At 40.2% G+C, this 20450-nt stretch overlaps 1 protein-coding gene across 7 annotated transcripts in view; it reads right to left on the reverse strand.

Annotated features, from left to right (window-relative positions):
• The window catches only part of OTUD4 (OTU deubiquitinase 4), a 34626-nt gene extending 16017 nt beyond the window's left edge, over window positions 1-18609 (reverse strand). For 6 of the 7 annotated variants that reach the window (XM_055700609.1, XM_055700606.1, XM_055700607.1 and 3 more), the window contains exons 1-11: window positions 18358-18600; window positions 15243-15794; window positions 13646-13729; window positions 10535-10585; window positions 8537-8583; window positions 5209-5281; window positions 4635-4716; window positions 3707-3851; window positions 1649-1706; window positions 1149-1266; window positions 851-915 (exon numbers count right to left, since the gene is read on the reverse strand). In XM_055700609.1, coding sequence (XP_055556584.1) covers window positions 851-915; window positions 1149-1266; window positions 1649-1706; window positions 3707-3851; window positions 4635-4716; window positions 5209-5281; window positions 8537-8583; window positions 10535-10585; window positions 13646-13729; window positions 15243-15407 — 888 coding nt within the window. In that variant the 5' untranslated portion in view covers window positions 15408-15794; window positions 18358-18600. Of the gene's footprint in view, window positions 1-850; window positions 916-1148; window positions 1267-1648; window positions 1707-3702; window positions 3852-4634; window positions 4717-5208; window positions 5282-8536; window positions 8584-10534; window positions 10586-13645; window positions 13730-15242; window positions 15795-18357 lie in introns of those variants that run through there. The other variant, XM_055700612.1, reaches the window with a different exon arrangement.
• Window positions 18610-20450: the final 1841 nt, after the last annotated feature.

The raw sequence follows: 20450 nt of genomic DNA on the forward strand, positions 1-20450 counted from the left end.
TGCCGCATACATATAAAATTTGACAGCAAGAGTATGTTAACTACTAGAGTTTTTTCTACTAATAGTATCTGTACCCTGTAGTAAATACTACACGAGACAGCCTTAGGGCCTTAAATACAAGTTTTAAGCCAGTACTATTACACAATAAATAATAAACTCCACATTAGGCTTTTCTGTTTGTTTTCTGTGGGCTTTTGGAGGTTTGTCATTTGGGGGCGGAGAGGGTTGCCCTTTTTTCGTTTGTTTGTGTTGGGGTTTTTTTCCCTGAAGTTTAGGAATGTGTTTTTCCTGCAATTTATTTACTATGCTTTCACTAGCGTAATGGAATTAGAAGTACAAACTCAAAGAGCCCCCATGCTGCACGATAAACCTGAGTATTTTCACTTCAACATTAATAATTTTAACAGATGGTCAAATGTCCTAGAAAGAACTATATTTAGCCAAGTATCACCAGTTCAGTTAACACATGTAAGGAGTTTAATCTAAAATCCGAATGCTAAATGGAAAAATCTTATTTCTTCTTAAGCACTGATACTTACTGCAAGTTTTAATAGAATTTAAAGAGCAATTGTCTAACACTTTGAATAGTTCAAGAGGAAGAATCACCACGCTTTTTAATGCGGTAATATTGCACTAATCAGATGTTCTATTACACACCTTTTCTACATGTGTGCTGGGAAGTCACGAACACCACCATCAATTATATAATAAGCATATGCTCAGTTGAAGACATAAGCAAGTAATATTTAGAAAGTAGCAACTATATATCAATATAGTTAACAAGGAGAGGAAATCAGCATCTTGAGCAAAACGTTAATGTCTCTATAAACTGTAATTCAATGTTACTTACTTTACATTTATCTCCAACTGAGTACTGCATGCCAGCAGCAATAGAGAAATCTTGTTTTTGCTGATCTGTAAACACATTAGCAGTAATATACTGTTAGTTTAAATACACCAACAGAGATACTTTCTTGATGCAGTGAAAATGCAAACCACAAGTTCAGGCCTTAAATCTGCGCATCGACCCATGTGAGGAAGACTTCTGCCTAAACCCAAACTGCCATTTGCACCACTGTTCTGCAAGAGGGATTCACTTTATACATCAGCTTGCAAAAACTGCAACTTTTAAGTATTCAGTTACTTACCCCATTTGGACTGGAGCCAAACATCATATTCAACATTTCTGTAAACTGATGGATTGAGTGATTTAAGAACTTTTTTAGGCAAGACCAACAAGGTAGGACTCCCATTGCTCTTAAGGTGCTGTATGAAACAAAACAAAGTGCTAAATGGTCAACTACCTAAAGATGTACAGTTATCCATTTTTCAGCCACAGTGCTCAAGCTTTAAAACGAAATATAAAGAAGCTGAAAATACATAAAGCATAAAGAGCTTTGAAAAATTAGTTCAATACTGTTCTTTTAACCATACCAGAGCAAAATTAAGAACTAAGCAGCACTGAGAAGGTCACTATACACACCTTTTGGCGCACCAAAAGCAAACATTACTTTACAAAGAAATAAGCAGTTTCAGATATCACACATTAGGAAAACTAGAAACTCATTCTCTCATGAACATTAAACACTGAAGAAATATAGCAGAGTACAAGTTATGAGGAAGAAAATAAATCTTAACGTATAAATACCTTGTTGCCAGAAAGAGATTTCAATCCATTCATATCACTAACTGTTGTAACTTTACTTCTGCAAAAGGACAGAAGCAAGCTGTGGTAATACAGTTGGAAGTAGTTGGAAGTAGAAATCAGTTGGAAGTAGATAAAAACACTGAAACTATCACTGTCTACGTATTTTTCAAGAACAAGCTTACCATAGAACATCCCCATCTCTTAAAATGAAATAGGTGCCTAGAACAAGAGCTGAATTTCTATATCATATAAAGGGAAAAATAAGATTTTTTTTGTTTCAAGCAGAGGTTTTCCAAAGTCTCACACATACTGACTTAGCCATCATTTAAGCAAAGAAAAAAAGGGGGGGGGGGGGGGGGGGGGGGCAGGCAAGGGAAACAAAAATTACTCTAAAATTTTTGCAGCTACACAAGGAAAACCTAACAAAAGCAGACATTACAAAAAAAACCACACACTCAAAAGCAAAAGCTACTCCATCAGTCAACTGGCATCAGGCACTCTAATTTACTCTTGTTTTCTATACCTGACATTGCTGGAAATTTACCTTCCACAGAAAAAAACCCAAACAAGTATTTTTGTATTTTTCCCTATAGCAGTAGTAGTACAGCTGCCAGCATTATCTTTTCTCTAAAACTAACTGAACTATTACATTCAATAATAACGTAACTGAAAAGCCCACCTTTCTAAAATGAAAAAGATCTTCTGGAAAACTAGGTATTGAAACAGATTAAAGTCAACCTTAAGAGAAGCCAAAAATTTAAGACTACAGAAACACAGCAAAATGTTTGTAATTTGTGTTAACTAGGTCAAGGGTCACACACACTAGCCCTTACATCATAAGACATATGGTTTAAATCAAAAACATTTGAGTTTGATAGTCCTAAGTGAGCATATGACCTTCATTTACAAAGGTGCTGTTAAGGTTAGCAGTATATTTTCTTATGAATCCCAAAAATACAGGGTAATGCTACCGCATATGAAGCCCAGGAAAGCTCTGAGAACAGAAAGAAATAAAGAAGGTTTCCACTCTCTGACATTTAACTACAATAATTGTTCCCTGAGGCAGAAATACTTTGTATTTTAATTGGAAGTGTTCCCTGGTATTTCTCTTTTTTTTTTTTTTTTTTTTCCAAACAAGAAAGAAAACCAGTCCCTTTCCCAGAACTTGGTTTTCCTTCTGTGGCAATTTCCATAGTCTTCCCTTCTGTTGTTTTCAGCTTGGAGAGAAAAAAAAAAAATCACCTCCCAACATCTCAAGAAATTTTTTCTGCCACATGCCATACAGACTACAGCAGAGCCCCCAGAAAGGACTTTAATGACGCTCAGCAGGAAGAGCTGACACGATCCACTAGCATAGCGTAATCTCCATGGCTTCAATGGAACCTCACACAAGCCAGGGTTTTAAGAACAGTACTAAACGGAAGAAAAACTGCCAACATGTAAATGCAAAAACAGCACTGTGAAAGACTTACTGTGCAAAAGGAATCAGTAGGTCAAAATCTCAAAGCTGGCTAGAGCATCCAGGTCCAGCAAAAGGAATACAAACCCACAGCTATAACCACTTCACAAAGGTCAAGGAACAACATGGAGCAAGCTACATCTGTATTTCTCCATTAGCCACATCTCAAGCAGGCATTTCAGCCCCCAGATGTGGAAGCAACACAAGTTGGATTAGATTCCTGTAACCCTACTCATTTGCAAGAGTGAGCCAAGTTAATTCTCATGGAGTTTTACCATGCCAGACTGGCACACTGACAGCAATCCCAAGGGATTCTGCTATTTTAAACAGGAAGATGGACAGGTTGCAATGCCAATATTCCATTGTGTAAAGAGACCCAAAGCTAGCCTGCAGGAAGAACAGAGGAATCCAACCCCTGTCCTTAGGTACAGGGAAGATTACACATTTCAAGTTCGAAGTTTACTTCTTCATGCTTCTTTTCTTAGTAATTTGTGAAGTTTTTCAACTCCGTTACATTCTATTACCTATCAGAAATTCAGAACACTTTTCAACATGTGTCACCCATAGGTACCTTTCATTAACTTTTAAATCGCATTTACCTGTAGTTGTCATCTTCTGAATCTGACGCTGATACTTCACTGCTACCGTTACTTTCCTCTGTCACACCAACAGCACTAAGTTCTGCTATGATTTTCTTTACATCTGTATCAAATACTTTTTCATAAAGCAACTCATACAGCAGAGCTGGGGAAGAGGAAGAGAAAGCGGAAGGGAAAAATCAATTACAAGGTAAATGGGATTTTTATACCACCATTACAGATGCACTTCAAATTACTTCAATCAAAGCAAGCAAGCATTTTGATGTGCTAACTGAAACAGTGAAGGCATTAGAAGCAAAACCAGCTGCAGCTACTATGGCTTAATGGGTATACATGAAACTACTAGAAATCAGGTCTCTCAAGGGGCAAACTTGGCCTTAGCCTTCTAACTCTGCACACAGGCAGATTTCATAAGGAATTAGAATCCTTGCAGGGATTGTCACAAGAACACATCAAAGGCGATTAAGACCTTTGGGTATTTCTGCCATCTAGTAAAGAAAACAACCAATGAAGACAGGTTTTTTTTGCACGTGCAACCCCCGTAATTTCTGTGAAAAGTTACACATGCAAGGATAATTTTAACATAGACAATCAATTTGCTAGCAGTCTGAAATACAAAAATAAAACCAGAATGGTGACCAAAGAAACGCAACAGATAAACAGAAAATGTTAATGTACTAATTTGTTATATTGGACCACCCAGATTCAAATTGGTCGGTAAATCTCCTCTTGGTATATAATCTGCTTTGTCAAGGATCAGGACACAACAGGAACTCACGCTCTCCAAAATCATACAGTCATTGACAACTCTAATTAAAGAATGACTATAATAAACTTTCATACGCAGCCTCTTCCTGAAACCCGATAGTGAACATTTTAACATTTCTGGTAAAAATACATGCTTTTAACTAACCAACATAATACTTACACTGGCACAGAGCAGCCTTTTCTGAATACTCTATGGGATAAACAATATCATAGTGGTTTCCATTTGAGAAGCACAGCAATACCTATTAACAAAACCACACAGATACATTAAATTGAGTTGAAAGGGTAGTGCTCATGTAAAAAATCAAGTGAGATACAAAACCTAAAGTATCAAAGCATTGTTATCTCTCATGATCTCAAAGCATCAATAAATATCAATAAAATTATCAAAATGTTTCGCAGATGTCCTTTAAACCAAGAATTTGACCAAAAGTCAAAAAGAATTCAAGACAGACGTAGCTATGCGAGTTAGCACTTGTAATAGAAAATTTTGTAAAAATCAGTTTACAAGGAAGATACACTGCACCCCAAATACGGACCATCTATTAAAAAGTGCTACATGTGTTAATAGAATAGCACCTTAAATACATACAAAAGAATTTGTTAAAATTGAATTCTCAGAACATTTCATTGCTTTGAATAGTAAAACTCAAATGAAACTACTTGCTGTTTATGAAGTAGTCTTAAATCAGCCTTTCACAGTAGCCAGGAATTATTTATTTAATTTTTTTTACCTTATCAGAAAAGCCATTTTCAGTTACATGTGAAGGAGAAGCATTTGGTTCCCGGTATATTATGAAATCTTTCCTGAGAAAAAAGTAGCAGTTAAAATTTCATTTAAAGATTTATGTCAATAGAAATTGGAATATTCAAGTCAAGTTCAAGAAACATACATAACTACAGAAAAGACCTAGTGGAAAAGAATACTGAAGATGATCAGTACAGCTATCACTGGTGAAAAAAAGCTTACTTTTACAAAAGAATATACTAGAATAAGATGTGCTGGCACAACATACACAAAGCCAACAAGTCAAACAAATTTCCAGACTTTCTGGAGCTTTCTGGAGCTGTGTCTAGAAAGATGATGGCTTACCAGTCCTGGAGGAATTCACTACACTTTGCCATTTGGAAACCAACCAGAGCAAAGAGGAGGTTGGTTTTATGAATAGAGACAGGAAACCGTGGTAAATTTCCAGAAGATGAGCAACAGCTTAGGCTAAATCTGTACTAGCAGATTGACTACACGCGTGCAAGAACTCTTCTGGACATAGTGGCCAGCTAACAGCACAGCCCCCCATCTGTGCACAGAAATTCTTCTTGCCTCCAAAACTAAGTTCTCATGCTCAGAAGGGTCCACACAACATTCCTGCTCCCAAACCATGGCCCAGCTGCCAAAGTGTGCTAAGGAATGTGCCAAAAGCCCAACCGACCATCAGCAGGCATTGTCTCAGCATCAGATACTGTAACCAAACCTCCAGCACCTCTGAAAAATCATGCCCTCCACATGTTTTTTCATGTGTAGCAAGAAGAAATCTTTCCTTGCATTTTAAAATGAATGAAACACTGCAAAAACCAAAAACAGACAGACATTCAGAGGGCTCAGTTTCCTTTTCTCTTTGGATAAGGACTCCATGCTTCATGGAGTCGAACATCACGCTGCATTCATTGAACTCAAATTGCTAGATCTAAAGTGGCCCTCTTTTCTCTTCAACTGAGGTAACAGAAACTTTTTAGGAAGCTTGGACTGAACCAGCAGATAGCATGCTGTTGCAGTGCTCACAGATACGCATCATCAAAGGTATCAGTCTAGTATAGTTTTTCAAAACAGATTTAGAAATTTTTTTAATCACTGCAAGCTAAGTTAGGGTACCTCATTATGTGTAAGAAGATTAAATATAAGAAATGAACAGTTGAGCTACTACCATTAAGCAAATTTAGAAGTTACATTCTGCACTTACAACTATTTTTTTAGCTTGTTACATTAAAAAGCATAAAAAGCTGAACTGGGTATAAAGTGACAAATACAGGAAAATCCAGAACCGATACTGACATGCTATTTGATTTCATATTTTCTAAAAACTGAAAGACTATCAATCTTTGCTACGGGTTTTTCTGCTATAATCAGTCTCTGTCATAACCTTAAATTTAATTATTTTCTCTTTTTTTATCCCTAATCCTCCCTTTGAATTCTTTGCTCAGCCACCTATCACTTCCTTCAATTTCTTCTTTGCTCACACAAGCAAAAGTTTTATCAGTCTTGCAAAATGATTAAGTATATTCACAGGTGCTGTTTTTGGATTAAAAACAAAACAATACCAAAACTTTCTACAACAGCTCAGAAAAAGCAATTCTGAGAGGAAAATCATTTCATAGCTCAGAGACCCACCCGCTTCAGGGAGACAAGGAAGATTTACTAGATAACCAAATTATACTTTCGACAGATCCGAGGAGTGAAAATGAAAACAAGCCTCTTCATACTGCATTTCTGTCCTATGCTTGAGAAGCCTGAAACTCTCATGTCTCCACTTGGCACCAAATGGGAAATTCATACTTCTGGTTTCCTTGAGTCTGCCAGCACGCATGAAGGGAAGCAACTCTTTCCCCTTACCTCCATCACCATTCCTACTTTCCCAGAGCCTCTAAATTGCTTTTTTAATAGAAGCCAATCTCCCCAAAACAGTTATTGTAATATTTCTTGCACGTTCAACTCTGCAGTGAAATACTACATATAATTGCAACTATGCCACAAACCTAATCGTACTTCCCATAGAAATTGAAAAATCCTATCGACAACCAGAATTTGCCTCTGTATTCATGGATCAACTGCGGTCCTGGATACCAATGTATCACGACTTCAAAATAAACCACTTCCATGGCCAAAAATATAACAAACAGAAGATCATAACCATCTGGTTGCAATGTAATCAAGATGCAATTTTGTTGACTTATGTCCCTCTACATCCTGGCTCAATCTAACCACCAGACCTTCCCTTTAAGCTTCCGAGGCCAAACTTACTTTGACTTTCAGTTCAGTCCTCTTCCACCCATGCAGCACATGCAACTCTAAACTGTCCCACTAACCACATAAAATGCAAAGGTAGAATTTCATGCAATTTCTGGCACTTAATACTCATATAAGTACCTGAAAGTAGTATTTAACTAGTTTGTTTCTTTCCTCTTATCAACTGTCTCATCAAGAGTCCAAGTACAAAGGAAATCATTAATTTACAGTAAGCATTTTGAAATACTGAATTTAACTAGTTCACAAACAGCAGAAAGATGCTGTACATTGCTCATGCCCTTGCACAGTCATTAGAAAGCAGTTATAAATATCAAGCATATTGTTTCATACTACTTTGTGAAGAAAGATTAATATATAGGATTACATTTAATTAAAATACATCAGCAAAACTGTACACCACCAAGAGGAGTGTTTATCTTCATATAAATACCAAAACATTTCTTAAGCATAGCTCAGGCTATGGCCCCTGACAAACTCTTTATTTCATCCGTGCTGATGGAGTGCAAAAAGGAAAGTTTATACAAAAAATACAGTAAGCTACAGCAGTACACCAGGTAGCCTTACATCGGTACATACAACTTCATACCAGGGGAGATGTGAGAATGGCTTTCTAGCATGCAGCCTACAGTACTCCAAGCTACATCAAAGCATTTGTACAGAGATAATGAAAAAAATGGTACAGCCCCCAGTCTAGCAACAGGTTTAGTATTAAAGCCTTGGTGAGAAATAGGAAGAAAAGGGATTTTAACAAAAAAATTAAAAGATGTGAAAATTAACAAAATACAAATTGTATGACACTATCCACAATCAGTTGTGCAGATGAGATGCATGACATTAGAAAATGAGCTTTGAAAAAGACATTTGATTGGGGATTTGCAATATTTTTATATAATACCTTGACAGCTGCCATTTTCAAAGCATATTTGTAATTTTCTGGAGAACTACAGTATAACACACAATTCCATCTTTGCTATTCCAACCGATTCACCAACAAAACAACTGAACTGAACTCAATTAAACATATTTAAAGGTTTTCTTACTTGTACATAAGAGAAAGGGCACTTATTTCTACTTGTCCAACCCATTCCTGTATTGAAAAAACAAAAGAAAATTAAGTTCAAATACACACAGTTATTACACTTCCTCCTGTGTAGATCAAGAGATGCAAGATATCATTGTCAAAAATATATTAACACCGAGTCCAAAATTCAGCCAAGACACTTTGACTGTATTTGAAGGGGTTTTTTTTTGAAATAACAGTAACTACTCCAGTAAGGTGGTTAAGGGGTACAAGCTAGAGGAATTTCTTACAAAAGTAGAAATGGATTTGTATGAAAACTGAGGTAACTTAAAACAATCACATAAATGCAGATCTGTCATTAAAAAGTATGATTTTGAAAGGTGATACAGTGGTGAGGTTTTCTTTTTCTTTTGTTCAACCAACCAGCAGTCTAGCTTTTCAAAAGTGGTTTTTGAAAAGCGCAGGCATTAGATTTACCAAGTGCTTTTACAAATGTTACCCTTTACCTTCAAAACTGTCATGCTTTGAAGGCAGACCTTTAGCTACAGTCAAACCAGAAAAAGAACCTTGAGACTTAACTCTCACGCCTAAAACACAGATAATTTCTGTACAAGTGGCTCGATACAGTTTTGTCAAGTGCTCCAACAAAGTAGACAGCACTACCAAACAGCCAAAATGAACCTGCAATAGTTACATTTCTCATGCAAGCAGCTGTATATTGATACCTAAGACCAAAAATCTGTCCTTTAAAGCTGTTAAACAGTAAATCATCAGCAACACCATAACCCAGACTCAAATCATAGAAAAGCAAGATTTTTCTTCCATTCCCAGTCTAACTGCTGTACTGTGCTCCAGCATGATGTGACTAGATTTTCTCATTATTTCTTTATTAACTTTTTTCCTTTTTTAAATTCTTACTAAATTAAAAATGACTGAAGTGAAGTTTGGGGCAGCAATTTGTAGAGGGGTTTTTCTTCGGGGTTTTTTTTTTTGTATATTTCATATTCAGAACAACATTAATTTCTCTGATCATGTAAAGAAGCTGCTGTATGTTCTATTTTTCAAAAAGATTTTTTAAAAGTTAGTAGACATTATGAAAAAGACATTTTCTGTACACACATTGCAGTGCTGTAAACCATTCACATTAGTGTCATTCAATGCAGAGTATGTTCCACTGGAAAACAGCATGATTTACCGTTTAGCATAGCATATAACCTCAGGAACTGACTAACAAAGCTTTGCAATTAAAAATCCTGAAATAAACAAAGCAGTACAGAAGCAGAATAGGCTAACACCCACTTCTTTTCCTCCTTCCACCATTTATTTTGGAAACTGAAATAAAGAACCATCTGGTTAGCCACTCTTAACTGGGGATGCTGTAAGCATGGCAGGGGGAAAACACAAACAAACAAAAAATCCAAAGAAACAACAACCAAAAAACCCTACAAAACATCAAAAATTACATGCTCTGCTTTCTAGAAGAGGAAATTTTAATAAAATTTATGTACAAGCACTTTAAAAAATTAACAGATTTTGCAATGTTGTACTAGATAGTCCTCCCCGCCCCCTTATGCTTACATGAATTGTTAACTCCCTAACAAAAATACTGAAATTAAATTGGCGAGGGAGGGGAATAATAATAATTCTGCTTCAAATTATCATCTTCGTAAGAATCCGTGGCTATTGTTCATAACATCCCTTACATGACTAACTGTCTTTTCATCGCCTAAACCTTTAGGCCTTTATTCAAGGCTGTCTTCAAGAAAGAGCTAGCCATGCTGCTTCTTGGCATTTGCAGAGGCTAGAAACGTTTGGATACAATTTTGAGTAACATGTTTACATCAAGACACACAAAAAAATCCACATATCATTTTACAATAGAGGACATGCATAAGAGTATATATTCGTGTAACCCAAAAACCTCTTAAGCTCAGTCAAAAACACGTGAGAAAAAATTCAATTACCCATCAACTTCAACAGAAGTACTACTTTCTATTACAAATAAAGTTTAACATACCTGTGGATTTTCCAAACATTTTAAATACTCTTCAAATGGCCCCTCTATGAACTGTATTAAAAAAAGTAATAATTAGTTATTTTTTATTAGCATAGCACATGGAATCCCCAGTCTGTGACCCATTGTACCAATGGGAATGAATGTACCATTGGAAATTTAAGCCTATCCTGCCCTCAAAGAGCTTACAATCTAAGTATAAAGTGATGTAGAGGTAAGCAAATAACCAGTCAAACATACAGGTCTGCATTCCAGAAAATAACCACATGAACAGCTTTCGGAGTCATTACACAATCCAAAACAAAACAAAAAACCCAAAGAGAAATCCAGCAGCCAAATAGTAAATCTGAAAGAAAGCAAAGATGCTGTCAAGTACATGTTTATGGGCAATTAATTCATCCCTGGCATGCACAGCATCACTGAAGAGAGCATGGGTAGGCTTATCAAGTATCTTGTTAAAAGAAAAAGGCATCAATGGACAATCAGACATGGGAGTCACATTTCTGTAGTATCCAAGTAGTGATAAGATACAGTATAGGCAAATCATGAAGCACTTTTCTCTCTCCTCTGTATCGCTTCAAACAAACTGCTTTTATTTTCAGTGAAAGGATGCAAACAGTTGGGCTACACTGCAAGCGCCAGGCTAAGAAAGCAATCTTTCAGCCACACTCCTTAACACATGAAGACACTAAATTCACATTTGTCAAAGCTGGAAAAAGATGCTGCAGTAACTGAGACATAGTAACTTCAAAGTGTTACAGCCATGCTGGCCAACAGAGCAGCTATTTAAATAGCTTCTTTTTCAAAATTTTAAAATAGCTACTTAGACACAAACTGCTTGATTTAGTTAAAATGAAGATCCACAGCAGTCCAACCAAAGAAGTAATTCCAAGTTAAGGTACAAGCTGGATGGCCTCTTATCACCCATAGTGATTAAGAAACAGTGTAATAAGAGAAACCGAGCAGAGTACTGAGATTAAAAATTCTGCTTTAGCCTTTCTGAAGCTGGCTGGACAGTGTCATTCATGGGAAAAAAAAAAAAAAAAAATCAGTCTGTCCAAAATTTTCGATTTAGACAAAAGGCATCGGGTATGTAGTTAAAAGGTGTATTAGTAAATAGACATTTACTTTGTTGTATTAGATCATGGACAGCAGTTGTTTTGTGTGTCCAAATTAAACAACCTAAAGGTAACGCACAGAGGAAGAAAGGAGGGCCACCAGAAAGTTCTCATAGAGAACTGAAGAGTTTAAAATGAGAATGAATATAAGACTACAGCAATCAAAGATAAAACTTCAAGAAAGGATGAGGATGAAAATGGAAGATGGTGGTTAAAGTCACCTGAAACTGTGGTGACAGCAGTATCAGTGGAATGAAAGAGACAAAAATCCAAGCTAAAATGGTTGGTTACAAATGACAAGAGAAAGAGGAACTTCAGTGAGTGCCACCAGTATATGTCAATAGAGCGTAACTCCAAAGATGACAGATGAGTAAATAGTTGAATTAAGAGATTATGGATAGAGATATCTGTTGTTTGCAGTGCATTTGTTTTGGGTTTTTTAGAAAGAGAAGTTAACAACGCTATATTCCAGGTGGAAAATACAAAGTATAGCAAGAGATGGGGAGCAAAGGAGATCAGCAGAACTGAAGTACCTGAGGGAGTAGGAACACTAGGAAATGAGAACACATACAAAACACCTCAATCATGAAACACCTATATGGAAAAATTACAAATTTTTTTAAAAGATTTTTTGGAAGGACAGTAAAGATGGATAGATGATAGGTCAATATCACTTGGACCAGTCTGAGGGGAAAAAAAAAAGATCAGTGAGACTGGGAGTTTGGAGGAGAGAGATCAAGACTTGCCAGGGTTGACAAAGAAGTTACCCAGCTGAGAAGATGCAGAACTAGGGAGGGGAAACAGCACATATTTAGAGTCAAGAAAGGTCAAGGTATTTCCAAAAGCTACACAATACAACAAGAAAACAGAAGTACAGAGGCAGATACTGAGGTGAGCGGGGTAATTCTGGAAAGAAAGGGATTAAAGAGTCAACAATGAAAAAATAAAGTAAGAAGGGACAGAGCTCTAAGACTTGGTAAGTCCTCAGATGGTCTGGAAACAAACAAAGAGTCCTGGCAAGCAGAAATAGTGAAGCCAGAGCTGCATCCTGCCAGAAAAAAATCACTGTATTTTATGTCATTCATTCCTGACAACTCCCACATTAACAGTGATCAGTCACATTTGAGCATAGGGCACTTTGTCAGAAACTACAGCAAATACACACACTCTTATTCCTGCTTTCCTTCTCTTCCCTATACCAGTGTGCATCTAAAACAGCCTTTTTAATTCTGATCCAGGTAAATTTAGAACAGAAGAAGAGTGCTGAGTAATAATCCTTTAGTAACAAATGCTTACACATACTCCTATTTTGCCTATCCTCAAAATTAGTTAAATAGCATATACTCTAGAATACATACAAACCCGAGCAGAAGCAACATTACTTATTATTGTTCTTTTAAAAGGAAGAAAAGAAAATGGATTTTTATAACCTTAACACTGACAATGCTGGCCAAATATAGATCAGTATCAAAATATTTTATGTCCATAGTTGATGGGAAAACTTCGTTACAGGTGTCAGAAAAAGAAACCACAGTGGCATTGCATAGTAAGTTGTAGACCCTGAAACAATTTTACTAACCTCATTAGTCAAATCCCTTACATATTGTAAAAGCAATTAAGTAGCACAATAAGAACATTTTATGACTGTTATTAAAATTGGCATTACAGTAAAACGAAATCCAGATTTTGGTTGCTCCACTATAGACTATGAAAGTTTAAGAAAGTTTGTTTCTTAACGAGCATTAAAACCCCTTCCCTCTCTTCCCACCCCACATCCCTCCAGTCCAAGCAGTACATATGTCCTTCTCCAAGCTTATGAAAGTAAGTTACTACCACACACGTGCCAATTAATTTAAAGTGCACTCCCTTTTAAAAAGCAACAACTAGTATATAGCTACGATGAATACTGTCACAAACAGCAGAATGTATCTTAGAAAAGTGGAAGGAACAGAGTAACTTTCTTTTAAATGCTCACAAAGAAAACAAAAATACTTACTGCTTCAAATTTCTCCCTATTTTTCCGAAGATAGTCTACACAAGCCATCCTAACATCAATATGCCGAGACTGAGAGTGTAACACCTATAAAGGGAGAAAGAAAAGAAAGTGACACTGGCTCTTAGGAGTTTTGATGACAGGTCACAAATAATGAATGACTTGTCTAAATACAGGCTTGGAAATACTCTAGTTTTATTTTTAAGACTATTACAAATGTGCATCCATTCAGTAACAACAATTTTATGCAGGTGAAACCTCAACTTTTATCAAAAACTGAGTAACTGCAGAATCCACAGATTTACTAAATTGAAACATTCATTTTTATGAGGATTTATTAAGCTAAATTAATAGCAATTGTTGTCATTCTTTAACTGACTCCTTTGTAAAGGCTTCAATTAATTGAAGAAGTAAGTTACCACAGCAGTGGATGAGGAAATCAACTACCAACATGCACTGATCCAAATGAAATCAAACCAGATATAAGAAAGTGCAGGTCTACTTTCTCTTGACTTTAAGTGGTATAGGCCTGTTGCCCAAACATTGATCTGGAAGCCAGAAATTCAGATCTGGAATCTCTACTGGAAAAATATAATTTTCATCACAGGTTCAGAGCTCTTTCTAACATGACTTCGCCTGCATCCTCACTACAACATAGGGAGGTTCCAGTCAACTTAAACTGCAGCCTCTCTTGCAAACCTTACACACAACCCTCAATTTAAAACACTTCCAAGTTCAGATTAGTTCAGTTTTTCCTGCATGAAAACTACAGAGATTAGGCCACATTTCTGGATAAACACCTACTAACTCTGAATTCGAGACCTTCCCTTCAATGAAACACGAATGGGATGTTAAAAATTTAAGTAACAGTTGAAAAAAGTTCTACATAGGCTTGAATGTGGGAGAAACCTTCTATATATACTAAAAACATCAGAATATCAATGTAAGTTTACTGATTATTCCTTTGAAATAACTGGTCACTTCAGATCAATAACATTTGCTTGCCTGAACTTATAAATTCAGTGGAGAAAGTAACTTAAAAAACGAACAAACCACGTATAATTAGCACAGGAATCTGGGCTCCCACAATCGGAAGCACCAGAGCTCCCACTGCTGTTTGTTTGTATTTAAGACAAGATGACGCTGTCACTTTTTTCCTTTACCAGTAACACTGAAATGGGGGAGGGGAATTCAACAGGAAGAACTGAAAATAAATTACTCACTTGCTCTAATTTTATAGTAAACTAATTCACAAAACTAGAACGAGGCTTTTCAGCTCTTTCTACTAAATTCCGTTCCCTAAATTGTCCCATACAAAGCCACTGTCCCCAAACGTTGAAATCTTACACTGAAGAAAGCTCCAAGGCAGCACTGGAAGGTCAAAACAGGTAACAATTTCTCGATGACAGAAGGCGGCCGTACACACAGAACTTCACTCACCTCGCAAGACTATGTTCAAAATAATGGGGTTTTTTCCCGGCACATGACTGTGTAACCTTAACCTATACTTGTTTGCATTTCAACACTAATTATCCCCTGCTAATAAGATCCACTTCCCATGCTTTCATGAGAAAGTAGCTCTGTTTACATAAGCAGTTACCTGCTCGGCCACAGCCCTGAAAAGACAAGATCCATCCTTTGCAACTCTCTTTCTGTACAAGCCCTGAGATCGCAAGTAGCAGTCCATAGAAGCGTCCCCAGGGGCGTCCATGCCGCTGCCTTGATGACTCTGCTCCCCGCCGTCGGGTCTGCACGCTGCCTCCATGTTACCACTTCACGCCGTGGAGACTCGCTGCACCTCTCCTAGCCCCACATGGCCAGGTAAACCCAGCCAGCAGCTCTAGGGCCAGGCCAAGGAAACAGCAGCAGGTGGGGGAAAACAGCGCTGCCCCCCCCTGCACTCGAGGTAGCAGCAGCAGTAAGAAAAGCAGCCGGGCTCACGTTATCAACTTGCATGTGGGAATCGCGCAGCGGATCCGCAAAGTTTTACTCCGCAGTCTGGACTTGCAGCTCCGTGAAAAAGCGTCGCTTCTAGGCTTCTCTGGAGGGCCGGGCAGCAGCTCCTGGACGCCGCTCAGGCGGGGGCCCGATCCCGCTTCTCGCTCGGGGCGGCGGTTCCCGGCGACTCCCGCAGCCCGAGCGCGCAGCCGGCCTGCCAGGCGGAAAACAAAAGAGAAAGGACATGTGCTACCGCCGCCGGGGAGAGGAGGGGGGGGGAGGAAAAAAAAAAAAAAACCACACACACCGAAAAAAACCACCAAACAACACACGAAACCTGGCATTTACTTTCACTTTCAGCCCGGGCGCTGCTGGGAGCGGTAGTCCCGGAGAAGGGAGAGGCGGGAGCCGGGACCCCGGTGGGGGCCACCCCGCTCCCGGGGCTCGGCTGCGAGCCCCGCACCCCGGCAGCCCCGCTTCGCTCCGCAAGAGCTTTTTAGTTTTAGAACTAATACCGGGATGCCTGAGACCCAATCCACAGATACCTGGACTTTGTGGATTTAAGTTTGGTTTTGATTCCCGCCTTCCCAACAGATTAGGTGGTGAAATTATTTTTTTAGTTTATCCACTTGCAGGAAGGAAGACGGAAATAAAACTGGGAGAGTAAAAGGGATTTTCAAAAAGCCATAGCCATTCAATACTTTCAATACACTGCTTTTTCCATATACCACCTTTAGTGGTAAGAAGCAGCAAGCATTTTTAATACAATTGCATGACTAAGTTTTGCTTGGCATCGTAAATGGGCTTTAGAAGATTTTGGTGCAAAAAGCGTGACAAGGAAGGCAGCTTCCCAAACTTGTAAGGCTTTTTTTTTTTTACTGTGGCTATGCAACTTGGAGCAAAAACTACAACACTTTCAGTATAACTAGCGATAAATAAAATGCTACCAGTTACTACTTAGCTTAAATGAACAAATGTAGATGCAAGAAAAGAGAGGTGAAGACAGAAGGAACAAATCCCCTGATTTTTACTTTCAACCAACAGTAATATGACCAGGGAGGGCGGTGACTTGAGCTGAGCTCTGTATATAATAACTGACTGAACAAGCAGAAGTTACAAGCCAGGCTGAGGCTAGTGCTCCATACAAGCAGTATCAAACCCCTTTTTCCTAACAGGCCAGCTTTCAGAAAGGAGCTGGGTCTACTGCAAACAAGAGCAAATTCCCAACAAAACAAAAAGAGAAACAGAAGTGAAAGTGAAATCCTAACAGCACCTGAACCTCCAAAACACTGGAGAGGTGGTTAGGCAGCGTAAAGATGATTGAGACAAGGAACACAAGGGGCTAGAGGGAAAGCTCAAACTTCTCACCAGAAGATGGAAAAAGTCATCTAACAAGGCTGAACTATAAACAGTTGCTGCCACTGACTCAGCTACCATATTCGCTGAAGAAACTCAGACTAGCAGAGTCCCGCATGTGAGAGGTGCTTCTTCTGTAGACAGAAGTGATTTGGCACTATGCTCTTGAGACCTATCAAACTCATGTCATTACAAGAGTTTCTTAGGAATATTCCATTTTTCCTCACCCTATTTGTCATGGCTAGAGACAGAACTATCTTCTACAACATGTTCACAGATTTGTCTTCTGTCACATTTGAGCCTTTTGCCACTGTGATTCTAGAGGCCGGTTAGAGGAAGGACAAATCCATCTGTTAAGACTCAAGAATGCCTATACACAAAGGCATCCAGTACGTGACAGAACGTAAACATAGTTCTGGTAAGTGAATACACTGAGAAATTTAAAGAATTAAACTCATACAGTTGTCAGATTCCTAAAAGCCTGTTCTTTTTACAATTGATTCCTGAAGTCAATCAAGCAATGGTGAGCCACAGATTATTTTTTTTTCCCCACAAGTACCCCTACGCAAGTATTTCTGAAGAGGTGATGTTCTCACTGAAGAAATATAGGCTGTGCACAGAGTTTCTAAGGCTTAAGGAGAAACGCAACCACCAAAAGACACCTGAAGCATCTCAATGTTAAAACAAATGCTCCATCAAGATAAGAATGGCCAAATTATACCTCAAGAGTTACTACAAGCGTTCTAATCAGCAAGGAGCTTTATTAACACTTTCAGCCAGCACTTCTACCACAAGCAGCAGCTCCAGCCATTAGTTCCTCCTCCACACCAACCTCTATCGCCCACACAAGCACTTCTGCTGCCCAAATACTGACCCAGCTCAGGAAGCTGACTCAAGCTAAAAAAAAAAAAAGAAATGAAAAATAAACCACAAAGAACAGAAAAAGAAAAAAACAAAAAACCGCAAAAAAACCCCCACAAACCCAACAAACAACCCAACTCTGTTGTTAAAGGAGGATTAGTTTCGTGATTCAGCCCACGGCCTGCCTGTGCCAACACCTGGCCAGCCCGGGGCGGGGGGCTGCCTCCCCTCAGCGACCTGCACTGCCGGAGGAGACCGGCCCCCGCCCGCCCCGCGCCCGCCCCTTCCCGCACCGGGCAGCGCCGCTCGCCAGCGGCCGCCCCCGGCCCGCCAGCCCGGCAAGGGCGGCCCGGCACAGGCCGGGGACCGGCACCCGGCAGGGGCGGCCCCTCGGCCTGCAGCCCAGCGGCTTCTCGGAGCAGGAGCAGGTCCAAGCGGGCCCTCCCTGCGCGGCCACACCAGCCGCCACCGGGCGTGCGGGGCCGGGCTCCCCGCCCCAAGGGGCCGCGGCGGCGGCGGGGTCCGCACCGCCCCCCGCAGCAGCGTTGCCTGGCACCTACCGACGGAGGGGCGGGCGGCCCCTTCCTCCTCCTCTCCTCCTCCCGAGCAACAGCTGCAGTGGCGGCAGCAGCGGCGCCGCCCCCTCCTCGCCTCGCAGCTGCCCCAGCGGCGGCGCAGGCACTTCAATCTCCCGCGGCGGCCGCCCTGCTCGCGTCGCTCGCCGATGATGCGGCCGCTGTCAGCCCCGTCCCGGTCTCGCCCTCCCGCCTCGCCGCCTCTCATCACTCTCCGCCGCGCGCGCGCCCGCTCCGCTCTCGCCCCCCCCCCTTCCTGCTGTTGGTTTGTCCCAACGGCCTCACCCGCGGCGGCTCGTACCACTTGGCGCACAGGGGAGGAAAAAGAGGGTGGCCGGGGAAAATTGCCCAGGTACTGGAGGAGGGAGCGGCGTTTTAGCGCGGGGATGTTTCTCTGGGCTGCGTCTCTGCGTGGCCTTAAGGAGCCGGACGGTACCGAGGCGAGAAGCAGTCGCCTCACTCCCCCCCCGCCGGGGGCACGCAGTGGTACGGCCGGAGAACATCTCGATCCCCCCCCTACCCCGCCGCTCCCAGTGCGCTGGTCCGCGCCGCGGAGGGCGGGAAGGGGGTTACGGCCCGCCTTGTCCTCGCAGCGCTGTAGCGTAGCACAGTTGGAGCGGGGGGCGTTTGTAAGAGTTTTTCTGACAGGTGAATATTTTGTTTTAATGCGTTAACAGCCCTGAAGAACAGGTGTGGGACAGGAGAGGGGGGACCCGGCGATCCCATCGGCCGGCCTCGCTGCTAAAAGGGAAAGCTGTTAAACTGGGCCCTGAGGGGATCGGGGGTGCTGCTACAGCAATGGCCTGTGTTTCCATACCGCGTTGCTTTTTTCAGAAATGCTGTAACAGACGTGAAAAAATGTAAAGTGTCTGTAAATCAGTAGGGGGAAGGTTGTGAGAACAGTAAGCGAGTGTGTGGCAAATACAAATTTTATGTATTTTTCTCTCCCAAAATTAGAATTTTGCCTCCTCCCCCAATCCTTATTTATGCTAGGAAATAGTCACTTATAGCACATGATCGAGCCAAAGCATTTAGGGGGAATTGATAAAATAAATACTTCAAATTTTCTAGCATTAATGTTATTGGTGGTGATAAAGCCCAATTCTTAAGGAGACACAGTAAAAAAACCCCATGTAAGTGTGGTCTGGTTAGAAAAAATACTTATAGCCTGCCTGTTCGCTTAGTAGTCTGTGATGAGATTTTTGTCTTTGTCTGAAATGATCATTTTTGGTTGAAATAGAATGTGAGATTATATAAACCATTAGGCCTGTCTGGTAAGGTGCAATTCAGTCTTACCTTCTCTGTGAATGTTAAATAGAAGTTGGCATCTGAACAGTTTTTTTGAAGACAGTAGGCTAAAAACCAATCCAGCCTAAGTCATTCATCCCTATTTGGTCTTGGGTTTCCAGAGTTACACTACAGTACGCATTTGAGCTGGTAGTGCCTCTCTGTGACTGTTTGTGCCAGATTGTGAAGCACTGAGAAAACTGACCCAGCTGACAGCCAGGTGTTAGCCTGCAATTATTTTTCAGTGAGATCAGGTCTTCAAACCATTTTGTTGTGCACTTGCTGCGCAAACACTGGCACAAGAGAGGGGAGAAGGTGAGAAAGAGCAAATAGATGAAGAGGACATTACAGGTTTGCGTTCTGTTGTAGTGCCAGGCCGGGTCCTTGTCAAACTCCAACCTGAGAGGCCAATGGTGTTAGAGTTGTCCCAAACCCCTTGTACCAAATCTGAACAGCCTGCTCAAAAGTTTTAGTTTAATTCTTCCATGGTAAAATTGGATCCCCATTGGATGTGTGAATTCTGACAAGTAACAATTACTTGGGTTTTGGAGTCTTTTGTGAATGTTTACAATCTCTTGTCCAGGCTGTGTTCATACTGGCATTTACAAAACAGTTATGCCCCTCGTGAAGAAGCTTTAAAAAATACATACACAAAATAATTGAACAGTAAGTAAGAGATTCTCTTACCTGTTGAAAGGAAAAATCTTTTCCTGACATCAGAGGTAGCATAAATAGTTCAGTCCGACATTTAATTGAGTTGGTAGGAAGATTTCTGTTGCCATTAGTGGGTG

This window comes from Falco cherrug, chromosome 1 (assembly GCF_023634085.1).
Source record: "Falco cherrug isolate bFalChe1 chromosome 1, bFalChe1.pri, whole genome shotgun sequence".
Classification (NCBI taxonomy): domain Eukaryota; kingdom Metazoa; phylum Chordata; class Aves; order Falconiformes; family Falconidae; genus Falco; species Falco cherrug.